General features: G+C 43.1%; 2 protein-coding genes across 5 annotated transcripts in view; one reads left to right on the forward strand and one right to left on the reverse strand.

Moving 5' to 3' along the window:
- The window catches only part of msra (methionine sulfoxide reductase A), a 51,289-nt gene extending 42,300 nt beyond the window's left edge, over positions 1–8,989 (forward strand). For both annotated transcript variants that reach the window (XM_013138668.4, XM_020056314.3), the window contains exon 6: positions 8,521–8,989. In XM_013138668.4, coding sequence (XP_012994122.4) covers positions 8,521–8,685 — 165 coding nt within the window. In that variant the 3' untranslated portion in view covers positions 8,686–8,989. The remainder of the gene's footprint in view (positions 1–8,520) is intronic.
- A 7,675-nt stretch (positions 8,990–16,664) lies between these two features.
- rcan2 (regulator of calcineurin 2) overlaps positions 16,665–23,539 on the reverse strand; it is a 58,384-nt gene continuing 51,509 nt past the window's right edge. For all 3 annotated transcript variants that reach the window (XM_010882643.3, XM_010882644.5, XM_010882645.5), the window contains one exon: positions 16,665–19,514. In XM_010882643.3, the coding sequence (XP_010880945.2) occupies positions 19,360–19,514 (155 nt within the window). In that variant the 3' untranslated portion in view covers positions 16,665–19,359. The remainder of the gene's footprint in view (positions 19,515–23,539) is intronic.

The raw sequence follows: 23,539 nt of genomic DNA on the forward strand, positions 1-23,539 counted from the left end.
GGAATCAGTCTTCATTTAACTACCTCGGTTTGCCTGGCCGGCCTGCCTGCCCACTGCTTCAGGCCCTACCTCATTAAAACAGAGCCTTGTCCATCACACTGTTAGGATGTCTCTACATCATTAATGCTGTTATCTACATATGACTAGTGCAACTAGCATGCTGTCTAGAAGCTATTCACCACGTATCCTCTATCATCATCTGTTATTATTTTACAGCCTATCGTGTGAACTACTGTATATTTATGGATGGATGTTGATGTCAGGGTGGCTATATACTGTAGCTGTGGTTTATGGCTGATATGGGCTGTATATATATTTTTTTGGGGGGTCTCTAGATTTTGTTCGTTGGTAGGGCCGATACTTTAGATGTTAGGTTTTTATAGCCTATGGATGTTATATTGTTATCTGATAAACCCTGTAAATGCTATGTTATTAGATGATTAGGACTATAGATGTTATGCTGTTAGATGATAAGGACTATAGATGTTATGTTGTTAGATGATAAGGACTATAGATGTTATGCTGTTAAATGATAAGGACTCTAGATGTTATGTTGTTAGATGATAATGACTATAGATGTTATGTTGTTAGATGATAAGGACTATAGATGTTATGTTGTTAGATGATAAGGACTATAGATGTTATGCTGTTAGATGATAAGGACTATAGATGTTATGCTGTTAAATGATAAGGACTATAGATGTTATGTTGTTAGATAATAAGGACTATAGATGTTATGTTGTTAGATGATAAGGACTATAGATGTTATGCTGTTAGATGATAAGGACTATAGATGTTATGTTGTTAGATGATAAGGACTATAGATGTTATGCTGTTAGATGATAAGGACTATAGATGTTATGTTGTTAGGTTTTAAGGACAATAGGTGTTATGTTGTTGGGTTTTAAGGACAATAGGTGTTATGTTGTTGGGTTTTAAGGACTATAGATGTTAAGTTGTTAGGTTTTAAGGACTATAGATGTTAAGTTGTTAGGTTTTAAGGACTATAGATGTTATGTTGTTGGGTTTTAAGGACAATAGATGTTATGTTGTTGGGTTTTAAGGACTATAGATGTTAAGTTGTTAGGTTTTAAGGACTATAGGTGTTATGTTGTGAGATGATTAGGACTACAGATATTGTTATGTTATTGATCAGAGGGGCCAAAAGGACTATGATTAGTTGTAACAGCTGGGTCACACACTGAGCCCACAATGGTGGGGTTGATTTTTTTTGTCTCATGTGGACAGCCGTCACAGATGTATGAAACAAAGAGGTAGGAGAGAGGTAGGTCAGGGTGTGAGATGAGATACAGAATATAGAGAAGAGAGAGGGGACTTACTGGAGGCCATGGTCGTGCTAATTATCTTTTCCACCTCTGTGCGAAAGCTCTTCTTGATATTTTCTGACCAGCTTGCTGGGACCCAGTACCCCCCCCTCTACCACCCCCTTCATCTGTGGCCATTTTAGATGGTGTGTTGTGTCATGCTCCTCTCCGAGATCCTGGTGCAACAGACCAGGTGGTTTAACAAACACGTGCTGCCACCCATCTGCCAGCCAAATCAGTTTGGAATTGTTGTATCAAACTGAACTTCCTTTCCCTGCCGTCTTATCTGTCCATTATGTAGAAGGTCTTAGACCAACATTGAAACGACAGAGGTCAGGTAAATCAGGGAGTTATATGGTAATGTAGAATATGTCCTCTGTCTGTCCCACCCGAATCCAGTCTGTGGATCCTGAGAAGATAAATGTGTTACATAGTCTGTCCCGTTTGAATGTTTAGTAGCTGTATAACAGGGAACAATATCTCTTTCACAACCTAGTTCTCTCAATCAACATCTTATGATATGTCCTGAAGATATAACCTCACACACACACACACACACACCATACAACAAACCTATACAGACACACACCTAACACACACAGACTTCACAGACAAACACCTAACACACACACACACACCATACAACAAACCTATACAGACACACACCCAACACACACACAGACCTCACAGAGAAACACCTAACACACTCACACACACACATACACTTCACAGGCACACCGAACACATTCTTCCCTGCTCTTCTGTCATAGTGGTGAAGCTGTGAGGTCCCCATCTCATCATCTCATCTCAGGGTGTGAACAGACAAGCTGCCCTCTCTGCAGTATCTCATTCTTCCGGCCTGCTGTCCACTTACAGCCTGTTCTTAATAGTTCCCATCCCCTGCCTTTAGTTTCATAACAGAATATAGACGCCCATCTTATATCCTTCTGCCCAGTCTTTTGCTCTCCTCTCATGAGCAGACTTTCCCATTTTCGTTTGCTTTCTGATGGTACCCACAGGAGACCTGAACAAATGGTATGTAACAGATTTTTGGCACACGTCTACATTTCCCTAAACATCATTATGGACAGAGGGTCTGCTTTGCCAGGGAGGGAGCCAAGACACCTTTTCTTTCCAGGGATGCCACTTTCTGTGCCTGCGCAGCACAGAGCACACACACCCTGAAACACACGCATATACGGGAACATAATTAGCCATGCAGTTCATGACACATTCATGTACAATAGGATACTACCAATGACCTCAATGACCTGTCTGCCTCCTCTGTTCCTCCATCTACCCAACAGTATTTCTGACTTGTCTGTCAGTGGTGGAATCAGTTGAAATGTTGTCATTTTCCATTGCAAAATAAGGCATTCATTATACAGCATTGTGAATGTCCTCTTCGCTCCCAGTCACCCCATTCTGAAATCACTCACAAAGGAAAGAACACTCTGACAAAGAATAGATTAGTTTTCTTTCTCCTCATCTGCCACGTGACAAAGTACAGTAATTCACAGCCATTTGTAACTAGGAGAAAGACGCCATTTCAGCCACTGCCTGTTCTATTTTCCTTTCAGTATTGCCCAGCAGAGGGGGTGGATTGGGAGGCATTTAGTTTATTTCAATGTCCGTGTATGTCAGGGTGTTGATCATGAATCGACCGTGTATGTCGGGGCATCGACCGTGTATGTCGGGGCATCGACCGTGTATGTCGGGGCATAAGACCGTTTATGTCGGGGTATCGAACGCGTATGTCGGGGTATCGAACGCGTATGTCAGGGTATCGAACGCGTATGTCGGGGTATTGAACGTGTATGTCAGGGTATCAACCGCGTATGTCAGTGTATCGACCATGTATGTCGGGGCATGGACCGTGTATGTCAGTGTATCGACCATGTATGTCGGGGCATCGACCATGTATGTCGGGGCATCGACCGTGTTTGTCGGGGCATCGACCGTGTTTGTCGGGGCATCGACCGCGTATATCGGGGCATCGACCGTGTATATCGGGGCATCGACCGTGTATGTCAGGGCATCGACCGTGTATGTCGGGGTATTGAACGCGTATGTTGGGGGAACCGACTGCGTATGTCGGGGTATTGACCGTGTATGTCAGGGTATCGACCGCGTATGTCGGGGCATCGAACGTGTATGTCAGTGTATCGACCGTGGAAATATCGGGGCATCGACCCTGTATGTCGGGATATCAACTGTGTATGTCGGGATATCGACTGTGTATGTTGGGGAATCGACCGTGAATGTAGGGGAATCGACCGTGAATGTCGGGGAATCGACCGTGAATGTCGGGGAATCGACCGTGAATGTTGGTGCATCGACCGTGTATGTCAGGTTATCGACCGTTTATGTCGGGGCATCGACCGCGTATGTCGGGGTATCGAACGCGTATGTTGGGGGAACCGACCGCGTATCTCAGTGTATTGACCGTGCATGTTGGGGTATCGACCGCGTATGTGGGGGAATCAACTGTGTATGTCGGAGCATTGACCGTGTATGTCAGGGTATTGACCGTGTATGTCGGGGCATCGACCGTGTATGCTCCACTGGATGACTAGATTGTATTGTCCATTTAGGGAGTGATTGGGGAGCTCTCTCACTAAAGAAAATTACCTTGGAGGCTTGGAGCGTCCTCCTTTTCTTTCTCGATTTCTCTCCTTCCTTCCCTCATGGTTCTGGTGCTCCATTGTTTCTGATTAGTAGTGTTCCTGTGTTGTGCACCTGCTGATCATGCCTTTATTGTAGGCCTTGTCATGCCTTTGTTGTAACAAACTGTGTCTTAGATGCTGTAATGTCCAGCAGCTGTGTGAGCAGGCGTGGTGTTAGGGACCAGGCTGGAGGGACTCGCTGACTAAATGCCAGTCCTGTGTGTTTCATAACTCACCATTTGGAATGGGTGGATCTGGTTCTTTGTGTCAGTGTGAGTTATTCCCAAAAAACGAATTTCATCTTTCAGTCATCTCATCTCTCTGGCTCCCCCTCCATTTAATTTCTTGTCCTCTTCTCTGAGCGTCTATTTCAATGCACAAAGGCCTGCATGTGTTTGTGCCATGTCTCTGTTCTCTTTGGATGTCTCCTCTAGCTCTAACACGCTTCACCGGTTTTATATTTTTTTGTTTCATTCTCCCCCTCTCTTTTTTCTTATATATTAGGCTGCTTATCGCTGCTTTTCACGTTTCTGCGGTTAACCAGGGCACGCAGGAATTTGCATTCCAAATGAGCGCTCTTTCTGACATGCAAATGAATACGTCTGAATTATGCATTTAGCCATGTGGTAACGTAACACAGCACAGGACAGACAGCGTCTGAGGTAAAGCTGGGACATGGACGCCATTTTGGAGATTCTGCCACTAGCATATCCTCAGAGCCAGGATGTGGTGTGTGTGTGTGTGTGTGTATGTGTGCGCGTGCGTTCTTCACGCCCTCGAAGAGTAGATTCTTGGTTATTAGTATACAGGGTTGATGGATACAGTAATTGTTAGTGCTTCAGTAGCTCCGTGGTTTAGGGTGAGAACAGGGAATCAGTGTTATGAGGACATTGATTCCAGCCCATTCTGCCTAACCTGTGTATTGAGGGGACAGAGACAGAGCCGTTGAGGAAACCCCAGCCCTCTGGATCTCCCTGGGGAGTTCCTGTCTCAGTCTACCCTGCAGGAATGACCCAGGTGCGGCCTGGGGGTAGGATGACCCATGACCCAAGCAGCTCCTAGCTAATGAACGAGTGATCTAATGATTGGATAGAGGAGTGCCTGATGGATGGCTCTGGGGAAGGTCGAACGCCACTCTTATTTGACGAGGTGCTTGCGTCAGCCAACACAAAGAGTTCAGACGCCTAGAAGAGTTTTCTGTTTCTACCTCTGTGAAGGGTAACCGCCCACACTGGGGTACTGCATAGGCTAAATTAGTGTGAGGATAGAGTGAGTGAATGTCAGGTCCCATTTCTTCCATCCACCACTAAAGAGTTGGCTCCAAGACTGCTAAGAGATAAACGTGTAATTCTACTTCTGCGTGGCTTCCTTTTTTCGCTCAGCTTAACTATGAGCAATCTGCTGCCAAAGTGACATCTTCACAGAGAGAAGAATGTGTGGCAATTAACAGATTCTAGCATGTGTGTATGATAGCTACAATGGGTCTTTAGCTCAAGTATTATATGTGCCAGGACATAACACAAATAACCTGGAGCTATGCATGTACTATACAGTGTATAGTATGAAAACACAAGCCGAGCTCCACGCATGTACATATCGCGGTAAAATATTGACAGAATTTCCCTGAAGATGCTTGCAAACCAAAAACAAAGAAACAATGGGCATTGTAAATCCAATGGAATTTAATGGTGGGTAGTTAGATACATTCAGAACATTGGAGCTGAAGTCTCTGTTCCTCCCCCACATCCCTTTGTTCTCCGTGCTGCATTAGTCTGTGTGACAGAGCCTTTAAACACACAGGCTGCTGCAGACGTGTACTGCTGGAGTATCCTTTGGTGCATGAGTCTCTTAACGCTTAATAGGATGTTTCATTCCTCACACATGCTTTGTTGCCCAGAAATGGACTACAAATAGTGATTGGGAATTAATGTTCGGCCAATTTCTCAGCCTCTTGGCCAGCAGACCTGCTTACCTTGTTTTGTTCCACAAAAGCCTTTTGTCTCAAGCTCTTGCTCCGCTCCATTTTCCAATGCTGAGTGGAAGAAAAAAAAATTCACCTGCCACCACATTATCTTAACTACAGGCAGAGCCCTGGATTTCCAAACACTCCTGCTCACATCACAGGCACTCACATGCATGCACACTTGTGCAAACACACACACACACACCTTCCTCCAATCTCACTGTGACAATAAGTGTTAGCGCTGCCCACTGCAGCTCTGGTCTCCCTAGCGACCAGGCTGCTTAGGGAACCTGCCATGACTGGTGAGTTCAGAACGATGGCACACCGTCCCTGAGAGGGGAGAGACAGGCAGAGAGAGGGGAGATAGAGGGGCATAAGAGCGAGAAGGGGACAGAGATGGGGAGTCCAAGAGAGAGAGAGAGGGGGGAGAGGCTGAAAGTCTGAGAGGGATGGATTAAAAATTAGGGAGGCAGGACTGAGAGAGGTCAGACAAAAAGGCTTACATCTCTATGAAGAACCTTCCATGGCCTACATAACATCTGGTGTTAGATATACGGTTGGGTTTTCGAGTTTGGACTAGAACTGGGACAGAGGATTTAGAGTTAGGACGGGGACTAGGCCTGAGGTGTTTGGGTTAGAACTGGGACTAGAACTATAGGGTGGAGGGTTTAGGACTGGAATTAGGGCTGGTTCTGGCAGGGAGAGCAGAGAGAAGTTGAAGAGAGAAGTTGATTCGGTGTTCCCTATCTCTGTCTGTCTCTACTGTCTCCTCTGATGGCAGCTGCTCCTAACAGGTGCGTGGCTGCCTCTAGACAGATGGGCCAAGAAATGAGGTAGTTGGCAGGTTCCTTCACACAGCCCTGCTATCCACACACAAACTCACACACACACACACACACACACTGAGCGACAGAACATTAGCATTAGTGAGACAGAGGAGAGGAAGAGGAGAGCCAGACTGGGAAATTATGTGGAATAAGATAAAAATGGCAAGACAGTCAGAAAAGGAAAGGAAGAGGCCCATCCATACAATCCTCCCAAATGATATTGTTCAAAGGGGGATCCTCTTTTCACCCACTGAACATAACCCCCCATTTGTCAGCTGAAAATGTCCATGTCGCAGAACAACAAATTGACCTCCATCCTGCATCTCTTTATGCTGTCCTAAACACTAGACTTTTAGCTTTGCTTACACAAGCAGGTATTAAATGACATTCAGCTTAGTCCTGTCAGTTATACCATGCTGATGGACTGACTGGTTGACTGGCTGACTGACTGAATGGTTGGCTGACTGACTGGCTGACTGGTTTGCTGGCTGTCTGACTGGCTGACAGACTGGTTGGCTGGCTGGCTGTTTGAATGGCTGACAGACTGACTAGTTGGCTGACTGACTGGTTGGCAGACTGACTGTCTAACTGGTGACTGCCATTGGCTGACTGGTGGACTGCCATGGTGCTGTGGTATGGAATGGAACTTTCCATACCACAGCACTGTACTGCCCTGTACTGAAGGTTGAGTTACTGCTGGCCCCCTGCTGTGGCCGATGCTTTGTCACTGGAAACCATCAGACTCTGCATTATGACTCCAAAACAGTCCATATGAGGAAGATATGTGCTAAATTAGACAGCCCTGTACTGGGGGTTAGAGTCTTCAGGATTAGACAGCCCTGTACTGGGGGTTAGAGTCTTCAGGATTAGACAGCCCTGTACTGGGGGTTAGAGTCTTCAGGATTAGACAGCCCTGTACTGGGGGTTAGAGTAGAGTCTCAGGATTAGACAGCCCTGTACTGGGGGTTAGAGTCTTCAGGATTAGACAGCCCTGTACTGGGGGTTAGAGTAGAGTCTCAGGATTAGACAGCCCTGTACTGGGGGTTAGAGTAGAGTCTCAGGATTAGACAGCCCTGTTCTGGGGGTTAGAGTAGAGTCTCAGGAATAGACAGCCCTGTACTGGGGGTTAGAGTAGAGTCTCAGGATTAGACAGCCCTGTACTGGGGGTTAGAGTAGAGTCTCAGGATTAGACAGCCCTGTACTGGGGGTTAGAGTAGAGTCTCAGGATTAGACAGCCCTGTACTGGGGGTTAGAGTAGAGTCTCAGGTTTGGCTGGTGTGTAATGTGTGCACGTGTGTGTGGACACCATATAAAAATGCTGCAGGCATTGGCACTGAGTATGCTGGGTGGTGGAGGCCTTTAACAGCAAACACACACACACACACAGACACACACACAAACATGCACATTGGGCACATCTGGGGCATGTGAGCAGACATCTGTCAAGGCCTCACCCGTAGGGACACCCAGAGCAGTAATGACCTCTGTCTGTGCCCATCTCTGCTCCACTGCTTTACAAATGACTGGCAGACAGGGCGACAGCCTGCCAGGATGGAAACGACTTCGTGGAGTGGAAGGCTTTTCTCGGCTAGGGCTCACATGGTTTATTAGCCGTTTACACTGCATTGTCCAGAACTTTTCTTAACCTTTAAGAAAACCATCGTCAGAAACAGGTTTGGAGAGCCCTGAACCATTGATTAATGGATGTCAGTCCTAACGACTTGTTATTCATTCTACAGGTCCTGACAGAAGGAAGCTTTGGAGAAATTACAACAGAGATAGCTGAGGCCAAGGAGTTCTTCTATGCTGAGGACTACCACCAGCAGTACCTAGCAAAGAACCCCCGCGGATACTGTGGCCTGAGCGGCACTGGTGTCTCCTGTCCAGTTGGCCTTCAGAAATAACCACATCTGGTTGTGTAAAGGGTTGTTTCCACTTGCTCGTTGGAAAATAAGTTTAACATTAATATAAATGGAAGTTGCCTTAGTTCTAATATGATAATGTAGCACACTCAGGATTTATACAAAAACTGTCTGAGTCTTGATTATTATTATTTAAAATGCTTAAATCAATCAATGCGTACATAACAGCTGGTTCAATTATTGCACATTCTGCTTTTTTGTGTACATTTGTCACATCTCCCTAGGTATGTCCATCCGATTGATCTCTGGTGTGGTTGCAAGATTAAAGGATTAAACTGCTTGTTGATGTTGGGCTGTTGGGCAGCTTACTTTGTGTGTTTTTTGGCCTGTGTTGGATGACCTCCTTTCTGTGATCTTTGCCTTAAGCCTTGTTCTGCTCACTCCCTGACTCATCTGTCAGAGTGGTGGGTGCCTGCGTGTTGTGCCCACAAACAGCCAGTGGGAGACTCTGCCAGGCCCAGTGCAGCCTGGCCTCACCATAACAGAGAGCAGACAGGGGGACATGTCAGCTTGTATGTACACTAGCAGGATGGGCAACGTGCACGCACACACACACATACACACACACACACACACACACTCACAGGGACTAGAGCAAAGCACTGTGGGTAATGGCTGAAGGACACGTCTGTCACATTTGGAAAGATACACACAAAGTGGGGGAGCGTTCTCTCTGTGGAATACTGCTGTATGTTAGCGTTGACAGGAAGACATTGGGCCTTTTTTTAGCCTTGTGTCTGGGTGCGTACTTGGTTCAATTAAACCCACATTACAATATTTATGCAGTTACTGCTGTAATGGCCAAATGAACTAACCAACTTGGATACTGTTTAAAAACCTCGACCCACTACCAGAATGACATTTGGAAGTGTGCAGGATTCATATATGAAATAAATACACTGTAAACATTGCTATGACAGCTTTGAAGGAATATCAGGCTGTAGTCTACTGCTAACCTTTAGTCTACCATTCTGTCTTTTAGTCTACTCATATCCTCTAGTCTATCCCTCTGTCCTCTAGTCTACCCCTCTGTCCTCTAGTCTACCCCTCTGTCTTCTAGTCTACCCCTCTGTCCTCTAGTCTACCCCTCTGTCTTCTAGTCCACCCCTCTGTCCTCTAGTCTATCCCTCTGTCCTCTAGTCTACCCCTCTGTCCTCTAGTCTATCCCTCTGTCCTCTAGTCTACCCCTCTGTCTTCTAGTCTATCCCTCTGTCCTCTAGTCTATCCCTCTGTCCTCTAGTCTACCCCTCTGTCTTCTAGTCTACCCCTCTGTCCTCTAGTCTATCCCTCTGTCCTCTAGTCTACCCCTCTGTCCTCTAGTCTAACCCGCTGTCCTCTAGTCTACCCCTCTGTCCTCAAGTCTACCCCTCTGTCTTCTAGTCTAACCCTCTGTGTTCTAGTCTACCCCTCTGTCCTCAAGTCTACCCCTCTGTCTTCTAGTCTACCCTTCTGTCTTCTAGTCTACCCCTCTGGCTTCTAGTCTACCCCTCTGTGTTCTAGTCTACCCCTCTGTCCTCTAGTCTACCCCTCTGTCCTCTAGTCTACCCCTCTGTCCTCAAGTCTACCCCTCTGTCTTCTAGTCTACCCCTCTGTCTTCTAGTCTACCCCTCTGTGTTCTAGTCTACCCCTCTGTCCTCTAGTCTACCCCTCTGTCCTCTAGTCTACCCCTCTGTCTTCTTGTCCTTCCAGCTGTCTTCTAGTCAACCCCTCTGTGTTCTAGTCTACCCCTCTCCAGAAATCTGCCAGCCTACCCGTCCACATAGACACATGCTCCTCTCTCGTCGGTCCTAATGTTAGCACATAATTTAATCTCTTCAATTAAGTAGATGACTGACAAGCCACACAAACAAACCAGAATCTGTGCTCAGCTTGCACATCAACATTTCCATTCGTTCCAGGAGATGACTCCTTTGGCACATCCCGCCTTTGTTCTCCTCACTAACGAATGCTGTGCCAATACATTGTGTGAACCTGTCCATTTCTAATGGACTGCTGCCAGAACCGAGCGATCAGAGAAAACATTGTTGCCAACAACTCAAGGAAATGGGTTGAATCCTCTTTCTATTGCTGCATTATCTATTGATGTTGTAAAATAAATGCTGGAAAATGTTTTCAAAGCAATTCTCCTAAACACTCTTCTGCAGAACAACAACATTTTACAATGGCTCTAAAAATGTCAAGTTATTGAGGCTGTTGCTCCACAATAAATGTTATGTTGTGGTACTGTATTTAAGATTGTTATGTAGTCACAGATGGACATTTGAGTTCATTTTGGTAAGGTGATCGGGTAAGCAGATTTATTTTAATACTGGTTGGATGAATTATTGTAATACTGGTTGGTTGAATTATGTTATTACTGGTTGGTTGAAGTGAAACTCTGCTGACGTGTTTCAGTAGGCAGAATTATGTTAGTACTGGTTGGTTGAAGTGAAACTCTGCTGAGGTGTTTCAGTAGGCAGAATTATGTTAGTACTGGTTGGTTGAAGTGAAACTCTGCTGAGGTGTTTCAGTAGGCAGAATTATGTTAGTACTGGCTGGTTGAAGTGAAACTGCTGACGTGTTTCTGTAGGCGCCTGAAGGCCCTGCCGGCTGGAGTAATCCCCAGACCCAGACCAGGTGGCTCCTGCTCCATGTCCTTTCCCTCAACTGCCTCAAAATCTGACAATGCTGCCTGTGCACATTTCGTGTGGCTTTGGAGCCCAGGATGCAGGACCAAAAAGTGGCAGAGCACTGGAGCATAGTAACAACACACACACACACACACACACACATGCACACACTTACCAACAAAGAAACCCATGATGCAACATCTTCATAGACCATAAAAAAGGAATGGATTACTGACATCGCTGGTCTGAAATTATAGTCACTGCCTTAATATTAATACATGATGTGTTTTCACAATATCTATATACTAACATGCCTTCATAGATTTTTTATGGTTGCATTTCACTTCATGATGATATTATCATACATATTAATAATGTAATAAAATAAAATCTCAGCTGCTTAAGCTTCTCATAAAACTGTCAAGCTATGAAATGGAAAGGTATATGCTGCCCCCTGGTGTTCTATGCAGATATTTCTTTGTTTTGCATGCAGTAAACTACTATGTGAAGATTTCCTCTGCGATGAAATAGGAGGGTTAACTCAAGCGTTTAGTATGTTCGTTTTTATATAGTTGCATGTTATCGCCTGTACAGTTTTCCTGAGGATTTTTGCACTACGATGCCGCGACTCCAAGAATTAAGTGGTTAGAACGTAGCAACTGTGTGCACTCGCATGCGCAAGCACGTGTACACGCGAACACAGCTGTGCAAATGCTGCCCCTGATTTGGCCTATCCGAGATGGATTGTCAAAACGTAAGGTACATAAATTACCTGCGTATTGCAGCTGTATTTTTATCTTAATGCATAACATTGTCCATCGCATGCTATAAACGTATTCGTTACCAACATCTTATAATAAAAAAATGTGTTACATCTTCATCAAGCTGAAAATGTGTTGTTTTCTGATCACTGTCCCGAACTTATTTTTCAAGGTAGCCGTGACCAACAGATGGATGTCTGCATTCCCAGACTAGACTGATTTCTTTACTTGAACCGTACTGCGTAAGAACCTTGAAATAGTTTCTTGTTGCATTCATATTTTGGTTGAGTGTATTCCCGTAGCCAAGACACTTTTTCGTGAAATCTCAAATATTAGTAATAAGAATTGAGACCCTTTGCCATGACACTTCAAACTGAGCTCAGATGTATCTTCAGATGTCGCTAGAATTGGAATGGTGTCCACCAGTGGCAAATTCACTTGATTGGACATGATTTAGAAAGACACACAAATGTGTATACAAGGTACCACATTTCATAGCGCATGTCAGAGTAAAAACTAAGCAATGAAGTCCAAGGAACTCTCTGTAGACCTCAGAGTTACAGTGTAATTGTGACGAGACACTTCTGGGGTTGTTTATGAAAAACATTGCTGAAGCATTAAAGGTCTCAGGGGCAGAGTGGGCTCCATCATTGTGAAATGGAAAAAGTTTTTGAACCACCAAGACTCTACCTAGAGCTGACTGTCCAGAGGAAAGTCATTTTTTTTTGTTGCAGTGAAACAGACTAACCAAGTAATGTCTGGAATTCTAGCTCTGGGTTCAGTTACATAGGAAAGAATGTCATCTAACATCAGATGGCTTGATGGCTGTGGCAAAAAGCAGGGGCAAGTACATATTCCATCTTTTTTTCTTTCTGAAGGTGCCTTCACACTATTTTAATTGTTTCTGGTATTTCCTATTTCCGTGCACAGGATATCAGAATAATTTTGATACACAGATGGGATATTACACTCCAGAAAGTTCTGCATTTTGAAATAATTGGTTTATTTAGATGTACTATGTAAGGATTCATAAAACTAAAAATCTAAATCTATCGTAGATCAGAGTAGCTCCCCAGCCTTGGTTTTGTGGATTGTCAAGCAGAAGTTGTGTCATTTTAAACTTGAGTGATTGGTGCCAGACTCCAGATTTTTGTTTAGTATAAAATATTGTCAAATTCTTGCAGAGAGAATACAATGTTTTTTATTAGGGCATTAAGTCTATAGAGAAAGTTAATTTGTCTTTCCAGTTCAGCTAAGGATATGATACAGCACCCCAGATAATGTAGGCCTTAAATGTTTCCCACAATAAAATGAGGGAGTATCTACGTTTTATTGGCTTCAAGAGAAAATAAGAAATATATTTTCTGTGAGGAGCTGGTTGAGCCTCCACAACCAGTTTCAGGATGAAGTGAATATTACAAATCAGGGTATTTTATGTCATTTGTGTAAGAGTATAATTTAGCATTGACCAGGAGGTAGTTGATTTGCGTATAGACATTGTGAACTTAAAATAGTACATTTAATACTTTCTGCTGGTGGGCCTTAGTGAGGCTAAATTTGACCTAGACTAACAAATTGTACAAGGAGCAACATTTAATGTCAAAACCCTGTCTGACTGAGGAGTAGTTCACTCTTTTGCCAAACAATTCTGCCTGTGTCAGGAATTTTGCCTCTAGTGAGGGTTAATTTGTCTTCTACTGCTGTTGATCAGTGTAGGTCGAAAAGTGCAGTTTCAGCCATTCATTTAGAATGAGATTCTAAGTGTGCCACCAGCCAGTTCAGAGTAGCTATGGTTGGAGCTATAGCAGTTTTGGTCATTCTTTTGACCCCTGCCACTATAATGTAGAGTGTCGGCTGATTTTGAGGTACGACGTGTAGAAAATTCAGAAATGTTTTTTTTGCATCGTGGTTTGTTGGGAAATTTGTTCTGAGTTAAGGACAAAAGTCTAAATGTAAGGGAAATTTGGAGGATTTTGAGGGAGAGTGTGGTAAGATGAGCCAGTGGATAAGTAGACCCACTGTATCTAGACAGCTGTACAAAATGTTTGCCATGTGACCATAAATTCATTTCCAAATGATAGTAATTAAGAAAGGCGCATGGAGAAAATTTTGTTTTTTTTACCCCAAAAATGTTTTTTGACTGTCAAAGTAAATATTTTTGTATAAAGATTGTCAAATCAAAGCAAATGTATCCAGTTCTAAAAATATACAGTTAGTCCAGTTAGGAAATATCTGGACACTGACACAATTTTCATAATTTCAGCTCTGTGCGCCACCACAGTGGATTTGAAATGAAACAACTGAGATCCAATTGAAGTGAAGACTTTCAGCTTTAATTCAAGGGGTGAAACAAAAATATCATATGAAAAGTTTAAGAATTGTGTCCATTTTCATACACAGTCCCCTTATTTCAGGGGCTCAAATTTAATTGGTAAAATTAACACAATCATAAATAAAATGTAAATTTTTTATGCTTTGTTGTCGAAAATAATTTGCAGGCAATGACTGCTTGAAGTCTGGAACCCATGGACATCACCAAACGCTAGGTTTCAGTCTTCAGTTGTTGTGTGTTTTTGGGTCTTTCTGCCTTAAGTTTTGTCTTCAGCAACTGAAATGCATGCTTGATCGTGTTGAGATCAGGTGATTGAGTCAGCCATTGCAGAATATTCTACTTTTTGCCTTAAAGAACTCCTGGGTTGCTTTTGCAGTATGTTTTGGGTCCTAGTCCATCTGTAGAGTGAAGCGATGTCCATATCCCTTTACACTTCAGAATTCATCTGGCTGCTTCTGTCTTCTGTCACATCATCAATAAACACTAGTGGCCCAGTGCCATTTGAAGCCATGCATGCCCATGCCATCACACTGCCTCCACCGTGTTTTACAGATGATGTAGTATGTTTCGGAACATGAGCCGTACCAAGCCTTCTCAACGTTGGTTGAAGATCATCCACCAGTGTTGTCTTCAATGGACGTCCAGGCCTTTATATGTTGCATAGCTCACCGGTGCGTTTTTTTTCCCCCTCAGAATGTACCAAACTGTTGTTTTGGGCACTCCTAGTGTTCCTTCTATCTCACTGATGGATTTCTTTTTTTCACACCCTAAGGATGGCCTGTTTCACTTGCACTGAGATCTCCTTTGAATGCATGTTGTGGGTTCACAGCAACAGCTTCCAAATGTGAATGCCAAACCAGGAATCAGCACCAGGCCTTTTAGCTGCTAAAATTAAAATTACACCTGTCCATGAAACAGCTTTTGATTTACTTTTGGTCCCATGAAAAAGAGGGGGCTACATATTAAAGAGCTGTAATTCGTAAACTCTTCCTCCAATTTGGATGTGAATACCCTCAAATTAAATCAGAGAGGCTGCACTTTAAGCCCATACTAATTATTTAACTGTAACTTTAATGTATTTTGGTAAACAGCCAAAATAACAAAACTTGTGTCAGTGTCCAATTATTTCCAGACCTAACTAGATCATACATGTTGCTGAATTGCCACTGTATAAAAACCCTGTGCATTGTTTTGCAAAAAATGTGTCCTCACTTGCTAAGCAAGGCACTTTTTACCAAAATGGTGGCTATAATGCAAGAACCAATGGTTAACTTTGCCCCACTGTGACACTGTTATAGGAAACAAGCTTAACAAAACTAGTTACCTGTGCCTTGTATTTTTGTAGTCTTCATCAGGCTCATCCTTGGCTTCCCTCTGGCTCCTCATAAGTTTTTTTTTGGATTGCCATCTGCATTGCTTACTCATGACTGTTTCTGTATAAGCTCGGTGACAACTTCTGCTTTAAAATTAATATTTCATTTATTGAAATTCCATACAAAAAATTGCAAGAGCAGATGACTTTGGGATCATAAAACAGAATTAGCTAATTGCCAATTAATCAAAATCCTTATGTTTTGAATGAGAAACAAATTTAAAAGAATGGAATGAAAAGGATTACCTACTGTTGTCCCTGCTGTTTCTCCTCTAGAGGGCAGTACAACACCCTTTACTAAGCTTGGCATGTCTCTCAGATACAGTATATCCTGTTCTAAAAGTTTTCAGATGTTATATTCATTACTACACTTCATCTGAAACCCTCTTTTCATCATAATTTTTTTTCCTGTCAGGTGTTTAGCAGAGGGGGCACATTTGCCTGATTCATCAGTACAGAATGTCAGAGCCAAGCACACCTCTTATCTTGGCACTAGACTGGTTACTTTAAAGGAGGCAGGAGACTGAGAAGGAAGGAGGGGGAGTTGAGGCACCCGATTTCATGTACTTTCTAGCAGTTAGAAATAACAGTTTGGACCCTGTCAACACAGCACTTAGTCCTCGTAATACAGCAAGGACAGAGACATTGAGGCGTGCATAAACATAGCCTTGTTCAGGGACTGAACAGTGATCATCTGTGTCATATCGCAGGCTGTCATCAACCACAATGATTGATGGTTGTTGTGTCAGAAATTGTCAAACTCCCTAGAAACAGTGACAAAATCAGTGGAATCAGGGTAATGAGGAGCCAAGATCATATAAGGGATGTACACTTCACTAGAAAACCAGCAGGCTCAGATGCATTAAATGACAAGCTCACACAACACATTAAAACCAAACTATTTTAATACTACAGTAGAATCAGTTCAACTACTTGTACATGGCTACCATGAATATTTGTACAAAAATGCAGTAAAAATAGTATTGATTAATATATACAGATATGTCTCCTTAGTGTAGGCAGGCAGGTTGTACATGAAGAATGACAAGTACATTGGTGGTTTTGCACAAGTTTTACACACTAGATATTGGTTCCCATCACTGATTTAACTTCCCAATCCAAGAGACCCTCAGAAAAAAAACAGAATAATATCATGTTTTAAAAAATAAACAACAGAAAATACAAATATCTGGCCATTTTGAATCATACAGGTACATATTGACGCTGTGCAGAATTCTTTTTGGGTATATGTTTTAAAGAATATAACTGCAGGCCAAGCTTAGTGTAGATTCAAAAGACCGGGGTCCAGGCTAAATACACTGAATACCAGATAGAAAAGAATTGCATGTATACAAGTTAGCTCATATAGTGTTGTAATGGTGGCTGTAGGGCACAACTAGGGCACTAGCAGGTTATTGTCTTGTTTCTGGTTTGTCTGAGCGTATGATGAATACAGTAATGAATACAGTAAGCAATACAGTAAGGGAAACCCAGCACATATGAAACAAAACAAAAGGAAGGAGGATGAACTACTAATACCCTAGCTTTTTGGAATAAACCATAAATGAACGCTACTTGATTTAAACCTGGTGTTTCTAGAAATATAAAGGAGCTGTGTTGAATTTAATTGGGCTGAACTGACTTTCAAACAATAGGGACGCATTATTACTGAAATCATACAGTCAGTTGCATTAAATATAAATTCTAATCATGGTTTTGTTTTTACAAATATACATGGGTAAATATTGCAGGTAGAATAAATTTGCATTTAAAGGCCCTGTCAAAAATAACTATCAACCCACATTTTGTATGTGACCCATATTTGAGCATTAACACTGAGAGGCACAGAGATGCCAATGTTAATTTTTCCTCAGCGTTCTGTTACATTTTGAGTTGGTTGTCATGGTAACATCAAATCATGCACAGAAACAAAACACTTCAGATGGAAATAATATGATCTTTCCAGACATTCAGATCCAAATATGGATGTGATAGAAATAAATCAGACGTCTAAAGATTCAGTGTGTTTCTTTTTTACACATTAGGGAAAAGATCAGAAAGACAAAATATATATGCAAATAATTGGTGACAGAACAGAGGGTGACAGTAATGTAGGACCACAGTATCGGTGCAGTAAATCTGAAACTGGACAGGGTCAACAGTTTGGACACGAGACACAGTATCTGATCACAACACCAGTTCTCCACAAATACATAGGGTACTTGAGTTCTAATTTGTACAGGGCTTGTTCTACTGCCTTTAAGTTAAGCAGGCACACAGAGAAGACACTTGTTAAACCCTTACAGGAAAAACATGATGAAGGAAACAAAAATATTTTTTTCTGTGTAATTTCCCTTGACCATCTCCACAGAAACTGTAATAGCACTTGGAACAAACATTTGTAACATTATTTTTTTCCGTTTTACTCCTCTCAGGATCATCTTCATGCATTTCTTTTCTTTGTTATGAGTTTAAATAAATGTTTCTTTCTCGCTCTCTACAGAGGCACACAAACTGTAAGAAGACCCTGTGACTGAACCACTGTTCTCAGACAACACAACAATCTCTATAAAAATGTAACCATGCACTTTATAGACTGGATTCACGTGATGATATCTGATTGGCTTTCCATTTGACCCTATAAAGAAAAGATAACCAGGAGGCCATTCTGTTTTTTTCTATTTCCCCCCTCCTTTTTGTTTAAACAGACTGTCAGAGACGAGACATGGACACAATTCACATTGAGGAAAAATCACAGAAATATCATTGTACATAATGCTTTCACTTGAAGGTGCATGGCTTGTAACGGGTTTAAGCGTTGTTTTCTGTGAAAAACACCGATAGCCAGAACACACAGGGAGAAGAGAGAGGTCAAACTGACAGTTACACAAAGCAAACAGAACAAAGTAAATCCACAAACTGCATCAGACCAGTGCATGCATTGGCAAGACAGAAAACATTTCCATGGTTGTCAAACAGCACTGACAATGCGAGAAAGAACTTTTGACAACTTCAACGGACTCTAAGACAAAGTATTGAGTATTTATCATAATATTCTCTCGGGTTACTTCAATTCATGCTGTGGCAGTTAGCCCCACCACCTCGGCGGCTAGCATACCCCGATGAGAGAAGAGCTGCAAAAGCAAAGCTAACACACGTACATAATGGCCGCCAATGATCTTTACACTGGCATTCACACTAGCCCCTAAGCCAATCAGAGGCAGATCTCAAAGGTGCTGCCTCATCACTGCTAACTTTGTGACATTTCAACAGAATCATAAAGACAGGAACCAATCACTGAGGGCATGGTGGCTGAATCTTGAAAATCTGAAAACAATGTAAGTACGGAGTATTGCCAACAGAAGGAAGCAAACGCTGTGATCATGTAGCACATCAACGGCTGTATGTCGACTAAGACAAGGAACATGGAGCACTCCCCCCCCCTCTGACCCGGGCAGTGTGGCCATGGGCCGGGAAGCAGGAGCTGAACAAGGGGAATCTCCCCCTGAGGGGAGACAGGGGTCAGATTTTCCTTCCTCCAGACGAGGATCTTACGGCAGGAAGTAGCAGGGCGGACTTAGTTCAGTGGGACACAGGGAGGTCGGGGCGCCGGGTCTGGATGATCTTTGGCTTGGGGCAATTCTTTGGTTCCTCCTCCTCGTCAGTGTCACTGTCGCACACGTGGACTACAACGCTGGGGGTAGACTCTGTCCCGGCATGCAGCTCAAACTTCTCCCCTGTAGACATACAGACAGGTCAAGACCAAAACAAATATTTCAAATGCAAAGCAATGGTCCTCAGGGCGGTATTCTGGATTAGTATTCAGGACCTCCAGGGGGCAGGCCGCATGCCAAGAAAGTGAGGGAAAGCACACTTAACCTGGGATAAAAATCCTCCAAAACTCTCTAGTTTCAACCTCTTGCAAAGTTCAAGTCTTATCTAGTCCAGTCTGTCAAAATCCCAAAATGACCCGTCACCACCAAGGAGGTGTGCCGGGGGTGTGCCTCAGGGCTCCAGCCTGAGGCCCCTGTGGTCCAGCTTATACATCAGTGACCTTTCTTCTGAGTGGCTGGGAGTGGAGAGACAGATGTGGCTGAACAGAAACTGGCATATGGGTGTGAATTGTGGCATATGGAGTGTGACTGGAGTCTCCGCGTGGGAGCAGCTAGGGGTGGTTCTTGATGACTAGGGTGTCTACTATTGTTCTGAACTTTAGAAACAAACATAAATTAGCACGGACCATTAGAGAGATTTAAAAAAATAAAATCCTAGTCCATCATAAAAGAGCAGTATGTCTAACCAAACGTCTGCAAAATATGAAATACAAACCATATGTCACAATAGTGCAGTGATGGAGAGGAGGAACCAGGCGCAGGCAGAGAGGCATTCAATGGGATATTTAATAGAAATAAACACAGAGTACTTCAAACAAACTGAAAGAAAACAAAGGCTTAAACAAAACGACACTCACCACTGACGGGCAACACACAGCGACAAGCAACAATAACAATAAGTGAAGGGAGCAGAGGAGAAACATTTAAACACGTACTAATGACTGAACTGGGACCTGGTGCGAGTGATGATTGGAGACAAGACACAAAACAAGTCCGGGATGTGTTCGAGCATGAAAGGAAACCGGGAAAAGCGGGAGATGGCGGGGCTGTCCGTCACACCATAGGTATGCCTGTAACTCAGATTTCTTAATTAAAGAACCGTTATAAAAGGCCCAATAGGTCATTTGATAGCCCTAATAACTATATTGTATATATGGCGCATTCACAATTATTGGAACCCTTTGTAAAGATGAGCAAAAGAGGCTATGAAACACTGTCATTACTGTCATCATTGATTTTAACCTCCAAATACGAGTTGTGTGCTATGTCATTTTACCCATGTGTGCCTCAAATGACGAAAACCACTCGCTTTCAACCTTGGAACTTCATGGCCGACTGAGCTATGATCGTGATTCTAGTCAGAGTTTATGCACTTATAAACAACACAAAAAAAAAAGTGTTTGTCTAAGACTGCATCAGTGGTCATGCTGTTTTGATGGAGAATAAAATTGTCAAACTCCCTTAATTATCCATCAACACGATGATGGTCAGAGAACACCCAAATGAAATTAGACCAACGCTTGCTGACCTTCATAAATTAGGCAATGGCAAACAAAACAAAAAAACACTACACCTAAAAACATCTATTCCCATATTAGGGAAATATTTAAAAAGTTTAAATTAACCTGGATGTGGACCAAGGTATATTTTGTCCCACGCACAGTGAGAAGGATGTTTTTGGTTAAGAATTGCTGAAGTTGGTTGAATCTTGGAGTCACCAAGTCTCCAAAATTACAATTACAAAGTACCTCCATGCCAACGAGTAATGGTCTTGCAAGAAAGCCATACATATCGGCTCCTGGAGGTTGCTTAATGTCATTGGAACTTTGATTGGAACTGGGCTTTATAATCAGAGGGTACATAGATTGAGCATTGTGGCCATAAACAGGTGTGTTTGGTGTAAAAACGGGTGACCATGGAGAAACAAACCCCATTCCCCTTCTGTGAAATGTTGCAGTGGATATGTGCTGTTGTGGGGCTGTCCCTACTATGCACGAAAAAAATGATTAAAATGTTCTTCCTTGGTGTCTTTGTTTTACACGGTAATAACAGTGTGTTTATATATGTGCATTGGAGGGGCAGTGTAAAGAATAGAATGAAAATGTCCAAATAACTTTGGGCTGTCAGTACACACCTTTTAAAATCTGTTTGCAGAAAGGCCTGAACCAACACACACTGGGCTTCTGATACTTGGATCACATACAGAATATTTTATTCAGAGTATTGCGTAGGCCAAATTCTTATATTGGTTATATGGTGAATGTATTTCTCTGTGTGTCTGTTGGCGTGCTTGTCTATCTGTCACTATCTGTCTGTTTCTCTCCATCTCTAGCCTCCTCTATTTCTCCTGAGGGCCGGGCTTCACAGTCAACTGCTGGGTGACGTCAATGCTGCTGCATTCTGACGCTCAGTGTCAGAGGGGGGAGTTGATGAGAGGAGGAGAAAAGGGGCCAAGGAAGGAGGGGGGAAGAAGAGGATGTAGAACAAATGTAGAAAATAGTAGAATAGAGGTTGATGGGTAGAGGAGAGACGATCGGACACCACAGGGCACAGGCTCGCACATCAGAGCTATCTAAATTAACTGGCTGCAATGTCAGCATCAGGTTTTGAACCACGGACACCTGTACACACAGTGGATGATCTAGGATGATGCTGGAGAGAAGTGAGCTAAGGAGAGAGGGCACACCCAAACTACTCAGATAAATGATCATCCATCCTTCAGCTCCTATCCTGACCATTTTAATGAGTTTCTAAAGAATGGAAGTAACATAGGATCTGGTGATGCTTTGCATGCTCATGGATTTCTGGTTGTATTTCATGGCTAGATGGGTGTGGTAAAAACCTCATCACCATAAAATATAACACACACATCTCCACAGCTTATAGAAAACCTGGACCTGAGTTTTTATCCGATCTATCAAATTCTAGCTATCATCTATCATATCACACATCTGACGAGGACATAATTACAGCTCATTAACACAATGATACGCACGGATTAAAAGATTACATTCACTTAGTAGGTAAATGAAGGTCCAACCAAAATGTGACTTCCCTAATGGGAGAGGTGCAGGGTTTTGTCACAAGGACAGAATTACAGAATTTTCACCGTCCGGCTCATTGATTTGACCTAGCCAACTTTCAGTTACTGGTTACTCTAACCACAAGGCTATCGGATGCAGATTTCATGCACACACATGTACTATGCTATCATGAAAGCTACCCAACTTGTCACTGTTATTCATAGCGCATGCACCTAGAATGATCACTTAGTTTTTTCAGTGTCTGCTAATTTGTGTGTGTGTGTGTGTGTGTGTGTGTGTGTGTGTAGGGATTGTATTGTAGTGGTGTGCAGTGAGCAAACCCCATCTCTAAACCCATGGTGATGAAAGCTTGTCCCCCAGCACCCAACCCACCCGGCCAGCTCCATCAAACTGTTTGCAGGACAGAAGTGGGATGACACTTGATGCCTTGCGGCGCGCGCATGCGTGCATGTGTGAGAGAGTGTGCGGTAGGTGGGGGTGAAAGGACTCCTGGATGGGTTGGATATGATTGGGTTTAGTGAGGCCCAAGCATAACCAATGACATAATGCAGCTATTTTTACAGCATTCTTTCAAGTCAGGCCAAACTCCAAATAATTCACTCTTTGAATCACCATTTCTTAAATATACAAAATTCCTCAGCAACAGTCCCAAAATAAACAGGCGCAGTTGAGTGCATTGCATGGACCGAGCTTCCCGAAGACTGTTAACCCTGTCATGTGTCAGAACCTATACACCCAGCCATGTCTTCACAGTACTACCACATTCATATTACAGTCCTACTGGTCCTGGATTAACCCTGTGGTGTGTCAGAACCTATACACCCAGCCATGTCCACACAGTACTACCACATTCATATTACAGTCCTACTGGTCCTGGATTAACCCTGTGGTGTGTCAGAACCTATACACCCAGCCATGTCCACACAGTACTACCACATTCATATTACAGTTCTACTGTCCCTGGGTTAACCCTGTGGTGTGTCAGAACCTATAAACCCAGCCATGTCTTCACAGTACTACCACATTCATATTACAGTCCTACTGGTCCTGGGTTAACCCTGTGGTGTGTCAGAACCTATACACCCAGCCATGTCTTCACAGTAC

The sequence above is a fragment of the Esox lucius genome, chromosome 18, assembly GCF_011004845.1.
Source record: "Esox lucius isolate fEsoLuc1 chromosome 18, fEsoLuc1.pri, whole genome shotgun sequence".
Taxonomy (NCBI): Eukaryota; Metazoa; Chordata; class Actinopteri; order Esociformes; family Esocidae; genus Esox; species Esox lucius.